The 22,328-nt window shown below is 38.5% G+C and overlaps 1 protein-coding gene across 1 annotated transcript in view; it reads left to right on the top strand.

Moving 5' to 3' along the window:
- LOC149014429 (ADP-ribosylation factor-like protein 8a) overlaps positions 1 to 21,784 on the top strand; it is a 30,337-nt gene extending 8,553 nt beyond the window's left edge. The window contains exons 2-6 of the mRNA XM_089155221.1: positions 388 to 469; positions 567 to 599; positions 745 to 866; positions 20,679 to 20,840; positions 21,043 to 21,784. Coding sequence (XP_089011347.1) covers positions 388 to 469; positions 567 to 599; positions 745 to 866; positions 20,679 to 20,840; positions 21,043 to 21,160 — 517 coding nt within the window. The 3' untranslated portion in view covers positions 21,161 to 21,784. The remainder of the gene's footprint in view (positions 1 to 387; positions 470 to 566; positions 600 to 744; positions 867 to 20,678; positions 20,841 to 21,042) is intronic.
- Positions 21,785 to 22,328: the final 544 nt, after the last annotated feature.

Raw genomic sequence — 22,328 nt, 5'->3', positions numbered from 1 at the left:
GAGGACTCAAATTTGAAAATAAAAGTAGATCGAAACTCCTAACAGGACTCTGAATCAAACTAGGTCAGATTGGGTTTGACTGGGGCACCTAAAAATGACCAAAATACCCCGATGCTGCCTAAATTCCCTGGGTTTCTGGTAGGGCTGCAGGGTACTGGTAACCTCCCTTGGCCCTCTTTGGGTTGTCCTCGATCCGGTTCAGATCAATGCAAGACCAAACCAAGTTACCCCTCTATCAACAATAAGACAATTCTGCCGTTGTACCCATTTGCAACACAAAATGCTTTGAAGCCATAGACATGTTTGTTCTTTTGTTTTTTCTGCTAAAAAAAGGGTTCTTTCTGTTTAGAGATTTATATAACTCTTTTTATTTTGACTCAACTGCAGTCTTTTCTTCAAGCAAGAAATGGAGTTGTCATTGATAGGACTTCAGAATGCTGGAAAAACTTCACTTGTGAATGTCATTGCTGTAAGTAAATTTGTTTTTGTAGTACTGTCTGTAGAATTCACTTTTAAATGCTCATGGCTTACGGGTTTATGGCACTTTGTTGGGGTCTTCATTCCAGACTGGAGGATATAGTGAAGACATGATCCCTACGGTACGTATTTACCTGTTTTGCATGCTTCAGACAATGTTTTATTGCTTGTCATCATGTAAGAGACATCGTACTTAACAAGCGTGCTGCTGCATGACAAGACTTTTCTGTGAGTAACTTTATCATTTGCTTGCTTGATGGTGCACAGGTAGGATTTAATATGAGGAAAGTGACAAAAGGGAATGTCACAATAAAGTTATGGGATCTTGGAGGACAGCCAAGATTTCGCAGTATGTGGGAGAGATATTGCCGTGCAGTTTCTGCTATTGTGTATGCTTTTATCTTGTTTAACTCGCCTTTTTCTTTTTCTGGATTATTACCAAAGCTATTTCATTTTTAAAATAGTACAAAATTCAGTCTTATACCAACTTAATAGGGTCAGATACATGGATCCAAACAAAATAAAGTTAGGGAAAACTGCAATCTAATAAAAAAAGGGAATTAAGAGATTGGAAATGTGGGATGGTAAATGAATTGAGAAATGAAAAAGGGAGATGACACAAAAAAATAAAAGATGCAAGATGAAAGGTAAAAGCTGCCTAGTAATTCAAGAGAGTCTCAGCTAAATGTGGTCCAACTACATGGATCCTTGCCCTTGAATAGGCTCTATATGATGTCATACTTGGTACCAATCATAGACTATGTATTTCCTTCCTCACTACTTCTCATATGGTCATTTTTAGGCCTCCTTCTAATTCTTTTAGCTCCTTCAATTGAAACCACACCCTTCCCTATATTGGGCGTCTCTAGCATGGTTTCGGCTAGCTGAAAAACAGAGATCTCGAGAGATCTCGGCTGAGATTTGGTAAAATCCTGTCAACTCGAGTAGACTTGAGGGTACATCTTGGTGGGTTTTAGGGCTTAGGTTGGGCTGCAATTTGGTATTAAGCCTATTGTAGGCCTTTAAACATTGGGCTGGCCTTAGATTTGTGAAAAAACATGTGTATATATGAGTTCTAACTTGACGGTAACTTTGAAACTGATATGTGGAAGGAATGAACATGCAGACTTATAAAACATGAAATACATAATCATTATTTAATATAAATGGGAACATAAAGCTTTAAAGTGAAATGGTACATCAAATATGTTCAATTGTGCACAATTCCACATTTGACATTTAATGTTGATGTACTTATATAAGTTCCTCATTTCCCCCATTCCCTAGTGCAAATCCTTAAATCTCACGCACCTTGCTTTTGCTGACGATCTCATGATCTTCTCTAAAGCAGACCACCTTTCCATATCCTCCATCCTCTCAGCCATGGTGGGAGATCTCGCTATTTTGAGATAGCGAGACGAGAGGAGAGGTGAGATCTCACCATATCTCGCATCTCTCTCGCTGCAACCATAAAAACTTGCTAGAAACATGATTTCTGGCCGGAATTTGTTGGGGATTCAACTTCTAAACATCTTTAAGACATTTACAATATCAAATTATCATCATTCAAGCTTATTTTAACTAGATTTTCAACGAAGGTAAGATTTTCCCCCAAATTTGAATTTTTTTCAAATAGAATGTTCTACAATGGGTGTGTAAGTCTAATGTAAATATATTTTGATCCACAAGCTTTGATCTATGGAAACCAATTTAATGTGACATACAGCAATGATGAGTTGACTTGGGAGTCATATTTGGCCACCGTTCAAAATCAGTTGATGCAGAATGCTGATTGATACTCTTGCTGTGTTGTAGTCTTGTAATCTTATTACTCACATACTCTTGTGATTGTGAATTTATGGATTATGATTTATGACTTCCTAGAAGTCTAAAACTTCTTATGGTTGTAAAATTTTGAAGACATTTAAGTTCTTTGATAGTTTGATGTGTAATATAGTTGATAACATGAATTACTTAATATCTCTACATTACATGTTATCTAACCTTGCATTTCACAGCACTTTGATTTTACACATAGGGTCAACTTAGAAGATATACTTAGGGTTATTTTCTCACAAATCTAAGGCCATCAATGTGTTCAAAAGGCCTTAAATAGGCTAAATACCAAATTTTAGCCCAACCGGGGCCCTAAAACCCACCAAGATGGGCCACCGAGATTGTGCCAAAATTTTGATAGATCTTGACCGAGATCTCGCCATCTCGCTATTTTGGAGTGGTGAGATCTTGCTCGAGAGCAAGATCTCCCACCATGCTCTCAGCTCTTTTGCAGTTTGAATCCCTCTCTGGCCTTCGGGTCAATCTCGACAAGTCCACCATCTTACTCTCTGGTATCCCTGAGTAGCTTCATGCCTCTCTCCTCCAGCTCTCGGGTTTCTTGCCCGGCTCCTTTCGTGTGGTCTATCTTGGCCTCCTGCTCATTCCTGGTAGGCTCACTCGTCACCATTGCCTTCCAATGCTTGACAACATTCGTAAGAAATTGAAACTTTGAAAGAGTAAGCTTTTATCCTTTGCCGGGAGAGCCGTTCTCATCCGCTTTGTGCTCCAGTCCTCCTATCTCTATTGGTGCGAAATCTTCTCCATTCCCAAGTCCACCATCCATGCGATGGAATCTTTATTTTGTGCCTTCCTTTAGAAAGAACAAGAAGCCTCGCGCTTCATCTACCCGGTCAGTTAGTCCTCCATCTGTCGCCCTACCTACAAAGGTGGCCTTGGTATCCACTGGATCATCGATGTTAACTTAGCCTGCCTCCTTAAACTCATTTGGAAAATTGCCTCAAAGCATGATTATTTGGGTTAGGTGGGTTTACTCATATCTTCTCCGGTTGGATTCCTTCTGGACTGTTTCTATGCCCTCTTGGAGGAAAATTCTCCTGCTTCATCCCCGAGCCATCTTGGCTATTTCTACCTCCATCTCTTCTGGTTCCTCCACTTCCTTTTGGCTTGACCCGTGGCATCCGATGGGCATTCTCTATAACCACTTTGGCCCCCGCACTGTCTATAACACTAGTATCCCCAAATCCACCCCCTGAGCAGCCTTCATCTCTAATGGATCTTGGATCCCTATCCCCCTCCCCATTCTCACACAGGTTTGGGAATCTCTCCCTACTCTCTCTAGCTCCCCTTGTGACCTCACCATTTGGCTCCCTTCACCCACCAAATCCTTCTCCACCTCATCGGCCTGGAACCTTCTTAGATCCCACAGCCCTAAACCCCCTTGGCCCCCATTGACCCCCTTGGCCCCCATTGATTTGGTTTAAAAACCACATTCCCCGTCACTCCCTAACCCTTTGGAGAACTTTTAACCTCGTCCTTCCCACCCAAGCCTTCCTATTTGGCCGCCACATCCCTGTTAGCCCTAACTGCATCCTCTGTTGGTCCGGTTTGGAGAACCTTGAGCACCTTCTCTTTTACTTCCCTTTCTTCAGATCTATCTGGGGAAAAGCCATTACCTCCATTTGGCACCGTTCGAGGAGTTCTTATGGGTTTGGACGAAATTGGCCTTGGATTTTGAGAAACTTTTCAGGTTCTTCCATTTGCGATCGGATCGGTAAGCTACTATTTTGTGCCTTGATCCATCATCTTTGGTGGGAGCGCAATCTTCGAAGATGGACCTCCAAATCTCGATCTATAGACAGGATTTGGAATGCCATCTATTTTGATGCTTCCTCTAGATTGTTAGCTATTCCCCATCCCTTAGTTGATGACACCCCAAGGAATAGGCTTATTTTTATCTCCTGGGGAGTGGGGCCTTAGTTCTTCTTTCCGGTCTTCTTCTTAAAGACCTTGTTCTCTTGCTTTCGTTTGTTTAATATAATTATTTATTCATCCAAAAAAAAAAAGTTACATCATAAGAGTACAAAAGTAAAATAAAATCAATGACTATTTTAATTTCTTACAAAATATATATTTTTAGTTAGAAAATAAGTTAATAACAAAATAAATAAATTTGGTTAAGTAGAATTGTAGATCGGGCAAAAATATTCACATACATTTATGGTTTTACAAACACCTAATATAAAACATATTATTTGAAAGAAAAATGAAATAGCGGAAAAAAACTCATTTTCCTTAAAGAATGGCTTCAAAATTAGTTGGTCGAGATCAAAGAAGAAATTTCGGTTGAAACTAGTGATTTTTCCCCGAAGTTTTGACCTTCCAGTTTGGAGCCTTATATTGGTTCAAAATGATTTGGATTCTTACATCCTTCTTATTTAAAACATAATAAACACAATGGAACTACTAGTTCACCAAAAAAATCATTAAAAAGATAACATTCAAGTATATAGTATATGTGAGAAGAATTGAGAATATTACCAAGTACAAGTTTGCCTAATATGTGTCTCCATCTTTCCTTTGCACCCCATATAAATGACATTACACGTCCCATAATGTTTGCTCTATATAGTTGTCGACAATTGCAGCTCTGTATGTGGTCTTATCCACGTGCGATGTTCTGGTGGTGGAAAGTTGGGGATATCTAGATAAGGAACTGGCTCAACTGCAGATAGAAGGGCTGGTGGTGGCTGTGGTATAGAGTGGAAGATTTGCTCAACAAATGAAGAAACACCCTGATTGTCGGCAAGGGTGGGGGGCATCATAAGTTCCATAATGATAATAAGGTTCTAGTGGCTGACTCCGATAGGTGGCAGTGGGAGGCACACGTTAAGCTCCATGACCATAAGGCTCCACTGGTGGCTGACTCTGAGTTTGATAGCCAGGAGGGACACCATAAAGTTCATAACCATAAGCTCCATAAGTGGATCCAGTAGAACCAATACTCTCCACAGCAGTGTCATATGAGGACTTTGCGGGCCTATGTCTTCCGAATCCTTTAGAGTTAGAGTCTATGGAATCATCTATGCTTATTGATCTTATAGAGCCCACCAAGCTCTCCTCAACAGTCGGACGGTAAGACCCACATGATGGCATGTCCTCCATACCATATCCATGCTGTCTCCCCTTCCCCTTCCTCGAATATGTTGACGAAACATTTTTGCCTTGAGATGTAGCTTTATTATAGTTTGAATCCTGTGTCGCATAGATGAATTGACTCTTACCTGTGAATCTCGGTGGTTGTCCTCCCCCTCCTTGACTCTCACGCACTGCTGGTGGCGGTGGCGGTGGCGGTTTGTCCCTACGATTAGCTGAATCCTGATCATGAGGTCAAACACCCTTCTCATCCCCTGAATTATCATCATCATCGTCGTTGTCGTCGTTCGGAGATGCCTGAGTCACATCATCCTCAGTGTTGGACTAGACAATCAAATCCTCACTAGGTTGTGGCATAAAGGGACGGGCGGACACTGCATGTGCACTCCCCTCATGGGCATGAAGTTTGCCACATCAGCCCCCATCTCCTTTGCAATCTGTTTAACGGGACGACCTCCTTATCTAGCAAGGGCTCTTCACTGTCCTTGATCTAGTCAACTACTGAGTTATCATGATCATCCATCTTAAATATGTCGGCTAACTCGATCACATTATTGTCTTTGTCCATGCCTTGTCTAATATGATCCTCCCTTAGTCTCATATTATAGTGTAAGTAGACAAGGTCCTCTAGACCCCTCACACCCAATTGGTTGCGCCTCTTTGAGTGAATGAGGTTGAAGGTGCTCTAATTTTGCTCACAACTAGTGGTAGAACATGTCTGGAAGAGCACTTTGCTTGCAATTGTACTTAAGTGGGGCAAGACACATCCAAATTGCAACCACCATTCAGCTGCAACAAATCTAGACTCCAAATCATATTGATACTTAAGTAACTAACTTAAAGATAGAATATAACTAATCAAATATATAATGAATTAACTTACCCCCAATGGCGGATTCCCATCCCGATGTGGCCATGGAACGATCGAAGTTCTCAGTGGCATTCCTAAATGCCTTCCTCTAATATATAAAAAGAAAAAAGAAAAAAAACCTGGTTAATACTTAATAACTTAGTATGAAACTATGAATTGTGGATATCAAATCACAATCTCACCTCCATAAGGATGATTGCCTGTTTAAATGGGTCCAGTTCCAACCTCTCTAGTACAGTTTGGACGACATCTATCAAATCTTGCCTCATCCTGAGCATATCTTTGTAATGGTACTTAGAGGATTTAGATAGTATGTTGTGTAAGAAAAAACAAAAATAAGAGGGAATAGTCAATATTTAATAGTGTGATAATATAATGAAAATGAATTTATTCCTAGACTTAACAAATCACCAGCCTTATGTAGTGGATGATGCAACATAGACTTACATCTAATTTGGATGATGTTGAGGATTTTCTTGTTGCCCTGTGGGTAGGCCTGAGCAACTTGTTGCTTCATCCTATCTACTACAACCTATATGTGTGGTAGAGTAGGTCTTCTTTGTTCTTTGTTGACCTACCATCCTCAACACATGCACCACAGGCTCATGCATCTTCAAATCTATCCTCACATTATTCTAGGAACTGTCATCGAGTATGGTCAACTGTGCTCTCCTTCTTCCTACACAGGAAGAACCCTCCCAGTTAAACCATTGCTTTATGTAAACATGCTCCTAAGGCTAGTCTTCCTACTCACAAAGCTTTGCAGTGCTATCCAATTAGTAGCAAATTTGGTTATGCTTGACCTCACTAAGTCACCTCACTAAGTCACCCTGACACTTGTCCCTCATCATCTTTAATGCATATGTGTGATTATAGATGAAAGTGATAACTTGTCAGGCTTGCTCTACGCTCTTCTTCACAAGCTTGACCTTTCTCATGTCCTTTAGCATTAGGTTAATGTAGTGAGCAGCACATAAGAGTCCAAAAGAGCCTATATCTGTCCATCAAGGCATCAATATAAAGTCATAAAGTGTATATGTAATGTAATATGTATTTAAAAATTAAAATTATTACTAGAAGTAGAAGCATGTTTAGATACCTGGAGTTCTACATCATCTTCACCTTGCTTTCTTGTAGTCGGAGCCATTACCAGTCACGATTTGGATCACATTCTTCACTCCAGCCTCCTTCACTACTGGCTTCAATAATCTGTAAATGTATTTTGCATCTTTCTTCTCACTGGATGCATTTACTGACTTGAGGAACAGTGTCTTCCCATCACAATTCAACATGAAATTGATGATGAACTATCCAGTGGGACCAGTCCAACCATTAACCATCACAGTCGCTCCATAATGAGCCCATATGGGCTTTAATTCATTAATGTACTTATTTAGGTCCTTTTTATGCTTAGGCAAATAGACATTATATATCTCATGTGGGGTGGGCCCCCTGTACACCACTCCCAACTTTGCCTATCTCCTCAATCATATCCCTAGAGTAGGGCTCTTAGGTTGTATGTGTTGGAATACTATGGTACATAGCCTATTTGGCAAAAGCCATCACCACTTTCTCCTTCACACTCCCCCACAAGTGCTTCAACTTTCTATGCTTACATAGCCTATGTGTTGGATCATTACGAATATCTCAAGATCCAGATCTGTAGGATGTGCTGATGAAGTTCAACCCCTTGTTGGGGCCTGTGGGATAGGAATTTCCTCGTTCACACTCTGACTCCTCCTTATAGGGACTTGGGAGCTGCGTGTCTCCCATACCTACTAGCTCTCTAGTTTGTTGCCTCCTCATGTTATCAATCCTAGCCTGCTCCCTACTCATCATCGTTGCCCTCCTCATCTGTGCGGATTTTGTGTCAGGGTCACATCCATACTTTCTTGGCTCATTTGGATCAAAATCTTGCTCTCCTAGCTCTGGAATGTCATATAGGCATGCATCCTTGAACTCCTCCCTGTGTGCTCTCTTCTCTTTCCTCTTCTGCTTCCCCCAGCCAAGTAAGAGGCCATTGCCTTTTTGACCTTTGCGGGCACCCTTTGGCATCCCATTACATCCCTACTTCCCCTAGCTATATGCATTCAATCTAGTGGTCCCACCTCCTTGTATCTGTTTTTTGCAATAATTGCACTCACTCTTCTTCCTTTCGGCTGTCAGTGACCTCCCGTGTTGCTGGGCTTTGTCTGACATCTTTCAAAGAGAGTGTTTGATATAAAAAATACACACTAAGTATCTTAAAAAGCATTACAATAAGCTCAAAAAATTACATACATGCTATTATAAATAATCTCTTATTTTTAAATATATAACATAAATTAATTAGTATTTTTTAATATTTTCAAACAATTAAAATTAATAATTAGCGACAAAAAATCTGATTCAACACCGTTGCAGCATAAATGAAGTGATGGTTTCTTATATTCATCAATTTGAAGCTTATACATGAGTGTATAAGTGTATTTTAGGAATATACATATTTTAGAAAATAATTTTTAAATACAGACAAATAAAAAAATATTAGCAATATGCAAAAATTAATTTTAACTTCACATAATCAAAGATCAACACTCTAGACTAAACATACTTTAATTTGAAAGCAATTTAAGTTGATTTGAGCCATAAACAAAACAAAAATAAGAAATAGAGAACTCTGTTAACTCTCCTTGATTGATTCTAAAAAACCCAACTGATGTATATGGGGTGGCACATAGGGTAACTCAAGGTCTTGGATTCGGAATGGGATGAAATTCGTCATGTTGATCCGAAACAAAAGCTTGTGAGAAGGACCCACAAAAGTGTAGTGATGGACGTTGTTTTTTCGCGTTTCGGGATCATTTTGAGGGCGTTTTTGTAAATTTTTTTCCCCTTTCGTTTTAGGGTTTTTTGACTATAAATCATGATTTGTTTGCCTTTTGGAGGAGCTGAATATTGTTGTTTTTGAAGAAACTTTTGAGAGAAAAAGTTCTTCATTTTCAATCCATTCTTCTGTTTGGCCTTGATTTTTTGTCGTTTTGGCATCTTCAACAATGGAGGAGCAAGAGTTGAGAAGGAATGGAGTTGCTAAAATGAGGTGAAATAAGGGTAGAATGCAAGTGAAATGAGAAAAAAAAGAGAGGTTTTGGCTTGAAATCTCACTTGGTGGTATCGAGTCAAACTGTGGAAATAATAAAAACCCTTGGATGATCAATGTGACCCCCAAGCTTCTTATTTATAATAATGCGAAATATCCAAAATTACATAATTACCTTCACTAAAATACTGAATAATAATAACTTGAACCACAACTTATGATTAAATCAACCCACAAATAAACCGAACCAACCAACACTCCCCCTCAAGTTGAGTCATAGATGTTAATCATGCCCAACTTGCTCAAAATAGGGTAGAAGTCTCCTTCCTTCAGTCCTTTAGTAAAGATGTTAGTCTCTTGATCTCCAGATCTCAGAAAGGCATGCATATCAGCCCTTGCTCCAACTTTCCTTTGACAAAAAATCTGTCTATATGAATATGTCTTGTACGATCACGTTGCACTAGATTGTTGGCTATACAGATGGCAGCCTTGTTGTCACAATACAACATCATGGGACTTGTAACAGGAAACCCAATATCTTCTAATAGACCCTTCAGCCATAAAAGCTCACATACTCCTCGAGCCATGGATCTATACTCAGCCTCTGTACTAGACAATGACACCACATTTTGCTTCTTACTCCTCCAGGTCAGTAGATTGCCCCCAACAAATGTACAATATCCTGGTATTGATTTTATGTCAAGTGAACTAGCCCAATCAGCATCTGTATAAGCTTCCACTTTCAAATTATTTGATGGTGACAAAAGTATTCATTTTCCTGGTGTGGACTTCAAATACTGAAGTATTCTAGTAACAACATTCATATGAGTCGAGTATGGATCTTGCATAAACTGGCTCACTAGGCTTAGTGAAAAAGCAATTTCAGGTTCCAACCAGCCTTTGATATCTCCCTTTATCCACTAGTACTCCCTTTTTCTCTTTAAGCTTAATGCCTGCTTCAATTTGGGGTATCCATGACTTTACATCCCAACATTCCCACTTCTGAAAGTAAGTCTAAGATATACTTGTGATGGGACAAGTAGATGCCTTTTTCAGACTTAGCAAATTCCCAGGAAGTAATTGAGTTTCCCTAGATCATTAACCTCTGATTCCTTGTCGAGGAAGCCCTTCAGCTTTTGTATTTCTGCCCCATCATTCCTAGTGATGATAATGTCATCCACATTGACTATAAGAAGAGTAATGTTAGTTCCTGACTTTTTCACAAAGAGAGTATGGTTAGCATTACTTTGCTTGTAACTAGTTAATGTCACGGCCTTTTGGAGGAGTCCAAACCAACACCGTGGAGATTGCTTCAACCCATAAATCGACGTCTTCAATTGACAGACCTTCCCTTTTGTTTTGCTATCAGAGAATCCATGTGGGATTTCCATGTAGACCTCTTCTTTCAATTATCCATGCAAAAATGCTTTCTTTACATCTAATTGGTGTAAATCCCAATCTTGATTCATAGTCATTGATAACAACACCTTGACTGTATTCAATTTTGCAATAGGAGCAAAGGTCTCTTAATAATCAATTTCATAAGTTTGGGTGAACCCTTTTGGGTCTGGAAATTTGAAGATACAATTCTGTTTTAACACAATTCTTATTTTTAGAATTGTTCCTCAAAGTTAGGGTTCTTAAAATTAGGGTCTTGTATTTTCTAGGATTTCCAGGGTGGGGTTAGGAAGGTTATCCTAAAAGGGTTTGGGGTTTGGAGAGATGGTTAGGAAGGCATGAAGGTTTAGTTGTTTCTAGGGTTTTTGGGGGTTTTGAGAATTTAAGCAGCAAAGAGATTAGGGTTTAAACCATGGTTGTCAAGGCGACCAAAACGGTTGAAGCATTGCCTTGGTGATTAGCGCCTAGGCGGCAATATGGCAACCAAAGCGGTTGGGGCAAACGTTTTCAGTACTACTCATCTTAAACTGATAAATTTCTATTATAGGCTAAACAAGCATTCAACAATCATAATTATAAAAGATTACCCCGAAAAAAAAAACACAAACATAAGATCTCATCAAGCATCATAACATATGACTCTGAACTATATCATAATTATTAATGGATCGCATTTCTCCAAATAATGTCCCATCCAATGATTCGCAAATCCGAAATAAATAACATTATAGTTGTATATGGTTTGTGAAATTATTTGACCGAATTGTTTTTTACTAGACTTTTTTTAATTAAACGAATAATTCACAAATTCAAATCGGAATTTGATATGTCCATTTTTTACCACTTTTTTGACCGAACACGAATTATTAGTAGATCAGATTATTCCATTTTTCAAATCATTTTCCATTTAATGTTTCATTGATTCCCGAACCCGTAATGAATAACTATGAAATTCATATGGCTTAGTAGAATAAAATTTAATGTCTAAAGAAAAAAAAATGTACAAAATGTCAAAAAAGTGATTGCTTAGTGCCTAGGCAGCAATATGGTGCACAAGATGACAAAGTGGCCGAAAATTTGCATGTCAATAAAGCGGTTGGAAATATAGCGGTTTGAAAACCGCCTAGCTGCCTAGGCGGCCGCTTTAACAACAATAGTTTAAACTAGGGTTTGGTTGGTCTGATTGGACTGAAATTGAGAGGAAAGGTCACTAGGGTTGGGGGTATAAGGTTCCTCAAGTTTGGGACAGATCTAACAGTTAGATTTCTATAGTTCTGACCCTCGAATTTAGGTCTTTAGAGAAGTCCATAAATCCTTTAAAAAATCTAGAAAACAAAAAAAGGGTCTAGCACTTAAGGTTTGAAGATGGGGAAGTGCTGCAAGCTCGAGGGAGAAAGGGGAGGGTTGCACAAGGGGAGGAAGGAAAGGGTAGGGAAAGCCTAACTTAAAATTTTAGGTCTGAATTCAGCAAGACAGCAAAGTTTTACGCTTGAAAACCCTAGACCCTAAGCCCTGGGCACACCTAACCCTAACCCTTGTCCAACCCTGGCACCCATATATCAGCCAAATACCTTTAAGTGTAGGGTACTATAGACCCTAAAAGACTGTTAATTCACAGGAAGAGGATCTTGGAGTGGACATAGATCCAAGGCAGTGCTTCAATCAACCAAACCCTAGATCCAGGTTCACATTAGTAAGATTTTTGTTAGTTCTATTTGTTTAGGATATTTTTAGAAAATCACCCAAACCCTAGCCACCACTCGTCCTCAGGCTTATGCGACTAGGGTTTTTTATTAGAAGCCTGTGGTTGGTAAAACGCTAGCGACCAGCTACTCTGAAGCACACAAGAATAACAAGGACTCTATCTTATCTGAAGATGCACATGAAGGTCACAAGGACTTTACCTAATCCAAAGTAGTGTTTGAAGTTGATCATAATTCTTGTAGAACCCTCATCAACATTTTATGTAATCTCAAACTCTTATCCAATACTTCATATAAACCCAAACTCTACAAGACTTCTAATATAGGGACTCCACAAGATTAAACTACCAAAGTTCTAGCCAACTGAAGAATAAGGACTATGATCCTATGAATTCTCTATAAAAGAGCATGCAATATCTCATTTGGACATAGTGGAAACATCTAGAACTCTCCATGAATGTAGGTTGCATTATTCAGCCGAACCATGCAAACCTTGGTGTCGTTTGTCTCTTCTCTCTCTTCTTCTCTAACTCTAATGAATCCTCCAGTATGGCATCAGAGCACCCAATTATCTCCCAACCCACAAATCTGTTTCCCTCCCTAAAGAATTTTCTCTCCATCTAGCTTACGGAAAGCAACTACTTGCCATGGAGGTCTTAACTCATCCCTTTCTTAAAGGCTTATGAATTATATGACATTGTATATGGGTCCTCAACATGCCCACTTGCCACTATGTTTGTCCTTGTCTCTTCTTTTGATGGAGCTTTGACACCTACCTATCAACCAAATCTTGATTACAACAAGTGGATTTGTCAAGGTCAGCTTCTTATGTGCTGGCTCATTGCATCACTCTCCAAATCAGTTGATGCTCAAATTGTTGGTTGTACAACTGCTAGAGATGTGTGGCAGCAACTTGAAAAGACCTATGCGGCTATGCCACATCTTCTTCTGCTCAAATTATGCAACTTTGTCTCCAACTTCAAATTATGAAAGAAGGTAGCAACAATATTCATGACTACCTCCTTCACATCAAATCTATTATTGATCAGCTTGTGGCTAGTGGAACGGTTGTTTCAGATGATGACCTTTGCTTGCATGTTTTAAATGGTTTGGGCCTTGAATATTCAGCTATTGTCACTTACATACACCATTGTGTCTTCCTTGTAACCTATGCTGAATTATGTGGAATGTTGCTCACTCAAGAGGCTCCGACTCAAAGATGAACTTCTATATGAATCATCTCAACTAATGACAAATTTGACTCATACTCATCTTGGTAATGTTTGTTCTCCATGTTCTCCTTTTTGAGGTCACCCAAACACCAGAGATAGTCCTTACCGTGGGAGACCTAATGGCACTCGTCCTCCCACTTTTGCTCAACCAACTTCTCATTCTAATGGTGGTTATAAACAACAGTAGCCCCACATCTTGTGTTAGATCTATGATCGTCTAGGCCATAAAAACCGTGACTATTATCAGTGCTACAATCATGCCTGTCAAGGTACGGCCAATGCTCCTTCTGTGAATTTTTCTAAATTTTCTGGTGGTTCTGTTACAAATGAGAGTTGGTGGCCTGACTCTAAGGCTACATATCACATCACCAGTGCCCTTGAGAATCTCCATATGGCTCAACCATATTTTGGATCAGACCAAGTACAAGTTGGTAATGGTGTAGGTTTCCCATAACTCACACTAGTAACATATAGTCTCTCAATTCACAGTTATAATAATGCAATTTTTTAGTTTCATCCTAATATGTTTTATGAGAACGATCGTGAAATGGGGAACTGTCTTCTCCAGGAAAACATTAAGAATGGATTGCACCAGCTACACTTGGGCGATTTTTTTCCTTAGGCACTTCTTGGTGAAATTACTTGAGTGTCACATTGGCACTTCACATTGGCACTTTAGATTGGGTCATCCAACATTTAAAACTGTTTGTAGCATAGTTTATGAGTTTAATTAACTTCCTTTCTTTTCTTTAGATTTAATTTTTTTTGGATGTGTGGGGTCCCTTTCCAAAGGCTTCTGTTGATGATTTTCGATATTATATGATTTTTGTGGATGACTTTAGCAATTGTATTTGGATACATCCAATGCACTTAAAATATGAAGTTGTGGGAAATTTTCAAAGATTTAAGTTGCTTGTTGAAAATCTCTTTTCATATCGGATTAAACGATTTTATAGTGATTGGAAGGGCGAATATAGGACTGTTTCCACTTTTCTTACTGCTTGTGGAATTAAACATCGTCTCCTTTGTCCCCAAATGCATGAGCAAAATGGGTTTGTGGACTGTCGTCATAGACATATTGTTGAAATTGGACTGTCTCGCTTAGTTTACTCATCTTGCGCTTAAAATTTTGGAACTATGTCTTTAAGACTGCCATGCTTTTAATTAATCAGATTCCAACTAAAGTTAGGCAATGTATCTCCCCTTTACAAGCTTTTTAAGGTGCATTCTGATTACAATGCCTTGAGGATTTTTGGTTGTGCTTGTTATCCTCGTCTTCATCCTTGTAACAAGAACAAATCGGACTTTCAGTCTGTTTTGCATGTGTTTTTTGGTTATAGTTATCGTCATTGTGGCTGTAGATGTTTGGATCCTAAGACAAAAAGGGCTTTAATTTCTTGCCATGTTGTTTTTGATGAGTGGTAGTTTCCTTTCTTGCACCAAACACCCCCTTCTATCATGGCCGAGTCTTCCTCTTTTGGACCTACCTTATTCCCCTCCTCTCCCACCACCAAATCCCACCCCTCCAACCAAAAAAAAAAAAAAACCCTAATCTTCCTATACCCGTAGATCACATGATTACCAAATCTATTACTAACAATCTTCCTCCTCTAATCCTGACTGGCCATGATTAAGCCAACCTCTTTTACCACTGCTGTTACATCTCTTCATTGGCGCAAGGCTACGGATGAAGAATTTACTACTCTCTTGAAAAATGGAACATGATCTCTAGTTCCTCCTCCTGCTTAGATAAATATCATTGGTTGCAAGTGGGTTTTTCAAAGCAAAAGAAAGGCTGATGGCTCCATTGACAGATATAAAGCTAGGTTTGTGGCCAAGGGGTTTAGTCAACGGGAAGGCTTATACCATAATGAAACCTTCAGTCCTATCATTAAACCTACTACTATTCGATTGGTTTTGTCTATTGTTGTCTTTAGATCTTGGCCTGTTGGGCACTTGGATATTCAAAATGCTTTTCTACCATGGTTTTCTGAATGGATTGTCTGTGTGAAACAACCTCCAGGGTTTGTTGACTTACATCATGCATATTATGTTTGAAAGCTTCATAGATCTTTATAAGACTTTAAACAGGCTCCTCTTACATGATTTGACAGACTCAGTTCTTTTTTTGTTGGAATATGGATTTACTGGTTCTAAGACAGATACTTCACTTTTTATTTATCATTGGATTGTTGGCACTATATATATTCTGGTCTACGTAGATAACATTATCCTTACTGGCACCATTGATTCTCTTATGATTCAAATTTTGCATAAGATTGCCTCTATGTTTGCTTTGAAGGACTTAGGCCCATAAATAGAAGAAATTTAGACTGAAATGCCTCCATTTTTTGAAACCCGAAACAAAATTCCAATTATTTCGGAAAAGTTATAGGTTACAACTGAAATTTTGGAGATTTTGATCATTTCGAAAGTTTCGACCAAAATTTCGACCATCTCAACATTCCAAACTTATTTTTCCTCAATTTTTGTTGATTTCTATCCCATTTTCACCTAATTTCCCCAACTCCTTTGCCTTCAAGCACCTCTTTTGCTCTCTTTTGCTTCTAAACGCCTCCTAAACCACAAAATTTACAAAGGAAACTTCGGTAGCAATAGAATGTGAAGCATGAGCCATACCCAACAGTTCCAAACTTCCCATTTTTTTTTATTTTTATGTCCTTCATGCCTTAAATGATCATGTATTGCCTTGAAATTAATATATGTTTAGCCTAGGACTATGATCTATGATTGTGTTTTATTAAACTTATTTTTTTTATTATTTGCTACCATTTTTTTATTTTCTGATTTTAATAATTATTTTCTAAATTATGTATTTTTATTATATGGGTTTCAACTTAATATATGCGAGACACCATCACTTGATCTAGTTGGTCATTTTATTTTGTTGACTTGTTGTATATGTAACCATTCTATCAAACAATTCATGTATGTTGATGATTCTATGCCTGTATGCAATACAATTTGTACCTGTTTGAACCAGTCATTTGTTAGTATACTTGAATGATAATTTTTTTTTTTTTTTGCAAAATACTAGTTCCATTGTGTTTATTATGCTTTAAATAGGTAGGAGGCAATAAATCAGATGAAATGGACCCCATATAAGGCCCAAAACTTAGGGTCGAAATTTAAAATAAAATCATATGTTTTGACCGAAATTTCAGTCGAAATCTAAAAATTTCAGTCTTTTCTTGGGTTGAAATCTTGGTTTCGACAATTTTTTTTCCTTGGGCCCATTACATTATTTCCTTGGATGTCCGTCTTGGGATGTTCAGATGGCCTTCATCTCTCTCAACAGCAGTAGAGTAAAGATCTCCTTCAAAGGGTAAAGATGACTGATTGTAAGCCTGTCAGTACTCCCATTTCGTCGACAACCCAACTAAGTAAACTTTCAGGGGAGCTTATAACGAATCCTACCCCGGACAAAAGTATTGTCTTCAATATGCTACCGTGATTAGATCTAATATTCAGTTTGCAGTTAACAAGGTCTATCAGTTATGTAAAGTCCAACTCTTGAACATTGGTCTAGTGTGAAGAGGATTATACGTTACTTACAAGGCACCATCATTGTTATCAATAAACACTTCAAAATGACATTAACAACTTTTTTTTATGCAGACTCGGCTTATTGCCCTAATGATCGCAAGTTTACCTGTGGTTATGTTATCTTTCTGGGATGTAATATTGTATCCTGGAGCTCATGAAAACAGGCCACAATGGCTCGTTCGAGTATTGAGTTTGAATATAGAGCCTTGGCTAGTGCTATTGCTGAACTCACTTGGTTTCAATCTCTTTTAAAATAACACATATTTTTTCCTGATGCTCCAGTTCTATGGTGTGACAACTGACAACATTGGTGCCACATATCTTACAACAAACCTAGTGTTTCATGCTCGAATCAAGCATGTTGAAATTGATTTTCATTTTGTCCTTGATAAAGTTGCTAGAGCTGATCTTCAGGTTCACTTCTTATATACTAAAGATCAACTTGCTGATATCTTCATGAAGCCACTCTCTTCTCAATGCTTCAGTACTCTTCTGTCCAACCTCAAGGTCACTTCACTGCCCCTTGAGTTTGAGGGGGTGTGTGAAGGATATTTTTTGACCCAAACTCTAGCTGCCACTCATCTTAGGCTTATGCAGCTAGGGTTTCTTCCCAAAAACCTATGGCTGGTAAAACCCTAGCCGCCACCAACTTTGAAGCACACAAGAATAACGATGATTCTATCTTATCTGAAGATGCACATGAAGGTGACAAGGACTCTACCTTATACAAAGTTGTGTTTGAAGTTTATCATAATTCTTATAGAACCTTGGTCAATATTTTATGTAATCTCAAATTCTTATCCAATATGAAGTCGATCACAGTTCTTGTAGAGCCCTAGTCAATATTTTATCCAATCTCAAATTCCTCACATGTAGTTCACGTAAATTCAAACTCTACAAGACTTATATTACAGGGACTCCATAAGGTCACAACTACTAGAGTCCTTTGATTGAAGAACGAGGACTATGATCCTACGAATTCTCTATAAAAGAGCATGTAACATCTTATTTGAACATAGTGGAAATAGCTAAAACTCTCCTGTGGACTTAGGTTGCATTATTCAACTGAACCACGTAACTGGTGTCATTTCTCTCTTTTCTCTCTTCTTCTCTAACTCAAATGAATTCTCCAATATATTGTGTGATATCATTTGTGCTTGTCCATGGGCACTTTGGCCATATTATTTTGTCAGCTGCATCATCATAGTATATGTTGCATTAGAATAACCATGTTCATAAGCTATGGCTTTTCTTTACTATGTCTGTTACATGTCACAGACATCTCCGTATTCCAGCATTAGTGACTGAGAACAGCCACCAAGATATGCTTTAACTTTATCCCTAACTGTTTGCCATCCGGTACCTTGGTCGGATTTCAAGGACATTGTCTATCTATTCCTTGGTTCCTGTGGTGAACTGCAGTTGTAAACATCAGAGGGCTGGTCAGTGTGGTTCTGTGATAGCCCTAAGCTGACCAGCATCTGGGGTTTGGTTCTCTTTGATCACACTCTTTGTGGGTATTCTGGAGTTAGTTTACCTGCCTTCTAGCCTTACATTAGTTTAGCTCCTATTCAGGTTGGGAATATTTACTGACTGATTGAGATTGATAAAACGTGGGTGCAGATCGGGCCTGAAGCGTAGTTGTTAAGGTTGCGCCTAGGGTACCTGAAGAGTCAACTTTTTTTTCTCTTTTAAATTTGTTTAACACTAACATGCTAAATCAAAGACTGGTAAACTAGATGCTAATCTAACCATATTAGTCAGATTATGTATTGAAACTCCCATGTACTTGTAGATACATGGGATCACCTACATATTAAGAAATAAAAAACTTAAGAGCCATTACCTTCTTCACTTTGCACGATACTAACCTAAAAACCTTTTCTGTACTTCCTCTCAACTCTCAACCTTCTTCCCATTGCCCAACATATCCCCATATCTCTTCTCCAGCAACTGGCTGCACTCTGCAAGGTTTTTCACCAAAAAAAAAATTTTCAAATTTTTTTTGCTTGGTGAGGCACAGAAGTCACAGTCGCAGCTCCACTGCAGCAAACCTGGTACTCTCTGGCGAGTTCCTTTACTTTAAACAGTCACATTTCTCATTGATTCCGGCAACCTAGCTCCACTTCGGCGATGTGTTTTTGCAAAAGGCATATTACGGGGAGATCCTTCATCTAAAACCTTTTTTTGTTGCTGCTGTGAGGCACAGAAGCATCGTCATAGTCTCCATTGACGGTTCTTCCCAGGCAACGATGAAGTATTTTGCTTTTTTTTTTCAGTACTTCTCGTTGTCCGATGCTTTTTTTTCGTTTGTGGTTTTTTTTTTTTTAATTCAAATTTCATCAAAATCTTTGTTGGATGACTTAAGGCTTTATTATTATTATTATTATTATTATTATTATTATTATTATTATTATTATTATTATTATTATTATTATTATTATTATTTTAATATATATATAAGATATGACATATTTATGATGAACAAGATTGTCCACTATAAATGTCAATTAAAACGCCTTGACTGCCTTGGTGGGCGCCTCGTCACCTACTACCTCAAATGGCCTAAACTGCCTTGCATCGCCTCGTTGCCGTAACAACCGACAACTATGGTCTATAGGTGCCTTAATTCTAGAAACCCTCTTGCAAGTAGGATAGCTCTATTGCAGGAACAGAATCTGATAATTTTGCAGGTTATAACAGGATAGGACTGATATCTTCAAGAAGAAGAAATTGAAAGGATTTGAGGTCAGAACATGGGTTTCTCTTGGAATATGTTGATTTATCACAAGGAAGGGGACTGATCACAATAGAGCAGCAGCACAGGTTTTTGAGAAAACAGAATAATATAAGCTGGTAAAGCCTTTCAAGTAAGAAAAGAAAGAAAGAAGAAGAAGAAAGATAGAAAGAAAAGGCTCTCCTTTACAACCGTCTCATTCCTTATTAAAATTAAATAGAAAATAAAAGAATGTCGACCTAGCTCAAATTTTAAAAGATATGATATAACAAATTTTTTTGGACTTTGGAGTTTGGACCATCAGTTCAAATAGAACTGGGTCACATTAGTCCTGATCCTTCTTCGACTTGCTACCTGGGGTACCTGTTATTCCCTTTATTTGCTATTTTGTTGAAAAAGCCACATTAAATAAAGACAGCATGAGATCAACTAGCTTTTTTAGATTGAAAAAGTGGTGAACAGTAAGCAACCTCGTGGTGTTGAATACAATTAATCTTTATTGGGTGGTGGTTTAAAATCTTCCGTATCTCTAATGTCATGGGTTTGCTCCTTCCGTATCTTGCTTATGGTCAAAATTCATAATGATGTTTCTTTGGTGGGGTCTCTACATGTAGGTTTTAATGAATCAACCCTTCTTGGTTTAACATTTTCCAACTTGATGTAGATATGTTGTTGATGCTGCTGATAGTGATAACTTCTCCACCGCAAAAAGCGAACTCCATGACTTGCTGAGCAAACCATCGCTGAGTGGTATCCCACTGCTGGTACTGGGTAACAAGATTGATAAGCCAGAAGCTCTCTCTAAGCAGGCTTTAACAGATCAAATGTAAGTGGAAATAGTTTCACCTTCTGGGTAGTGGAGGTCTATCTTGCAAGATTGTTTTAGATCGTTCATTGCCTTGATACAGATGGATGATTAACAAAGCTTCCCAATTTGTTTGTTTCGTGTTCTCTTGTTTGTTTGTTTTTTTTTTTTTTTTTTGGTGAAATTTACAAAGCATTTGATAATAGCTATACTACATATGCAGGGAACTCAAGTCAATATCTGATAGAGAAGTGTGTTGCTACATGATCTCATGCAAGAACTCAACCAACATTGACTCTGTAATTGATTGGCTAGTAAAGCATTCCAGGTCAAAGAACTGAATAACAATGTGAAATAGTTGTTAATGTTTGAACTTCTGAGTTTGCAAATTGCAGTGGTGGGTGGGTGGATTTTGCCTAACTAGGTTACGATTATCTGATGATTGTCTTGGCTTGCAGTGTATTGGGTTGTTCAGATTGCTTTCCTGTGAACTGGAGAACTTGGGTTCTTGTTGTACTTAATGTGTGTAATCTTTATTGAACTATGAGACGATTGGATTATTTTTATACTCATACTGATTGGTGGGAATAAAAATTCTTTTGATGCCTCTTGAAGAATTTTGAAAGGACGCTTGGTAACGACTGTGCAGTGAACATGAAACATGGAGGTTGGATTGTTCATTAAGCACCTCCACTGTCCAAGTTATGCTGTCCTACAGAATTCATTTAGAAGATCAGCATGGAAGAGGATAGAATTGTCCGGAAATTTTAGCAGAGAAACGAGACATATGCCAATAGCAGTTGAGGGCGAGGGGTACATCCTCAAAAGGAAAGGGATATGCACAAGATGATTTTCGGAACTAGGCTTTTTTGAGTGAGTTTGTCACTTGGATCCACCACTAGCAATGGTGTCCTAACCGTGAAGCTGAAGCGAGGGAGAGAAAAAGAGATGGGGAAAGGAGGGGAAGGCGTTCGCTACTTACATGCCCCCACGGGCTGTGCTGCAAGGGAAATGTGCTTCTTATGAAAAAAATTTCGGACTCTCAATATTTTCCAGCACAGCATTTGAGCATGCACTCGCTGAGGCATGTAAGACTCGTAAGGGCTCCCCTCTAATCTCTCTCAGCATATGCAGCTTGAACTACTGAGGCATCTGCATCTATTAAGAGTTAAGGCAGTTATAACCTCACCCCATCGGTGCACGGGAACTTTTCCCATCATCAACTATGGCATCCATCAACAAGTCACCATCTGAAGCTAAATATTGATGCCTTTTATTCCAATGACAAAGGGGGGTTTTGGGTATTATATCAGGGACTCACATGGTGCTCCAGCTTCCTTTTTTTTTGGTACGAAGCTGAAAAACTTTATTCATGAACTTGATAGAAAATACAGGCACATCAAAGAAAAGAAAGAAATACAGAAGATAAATGCATGAAAACACAAGGTTCGGTCCGAACCAAAGAATGGAAATTGACTAAATGTCATACATGCAATATGCAAGGTCATC

Source organism: Hakea prostrata, chromosome 5, assembly GCF_041222555.1.
Source record: "Hakea prostrata isolate BN-2017 chromosome 5, UWA_Hpros_2, whole genome shotgun sequence".
NCBI lineage: Eukaryota > Viridiplantae > Streptophyta > Magnoliopsida > Proteales > Proteaceae > Hakea > Hakea prostrata.
Note: the sequence above shows the minus strand (reverse complement) of the source record. Positions and strands in the feature narration are given on the sequence as shown.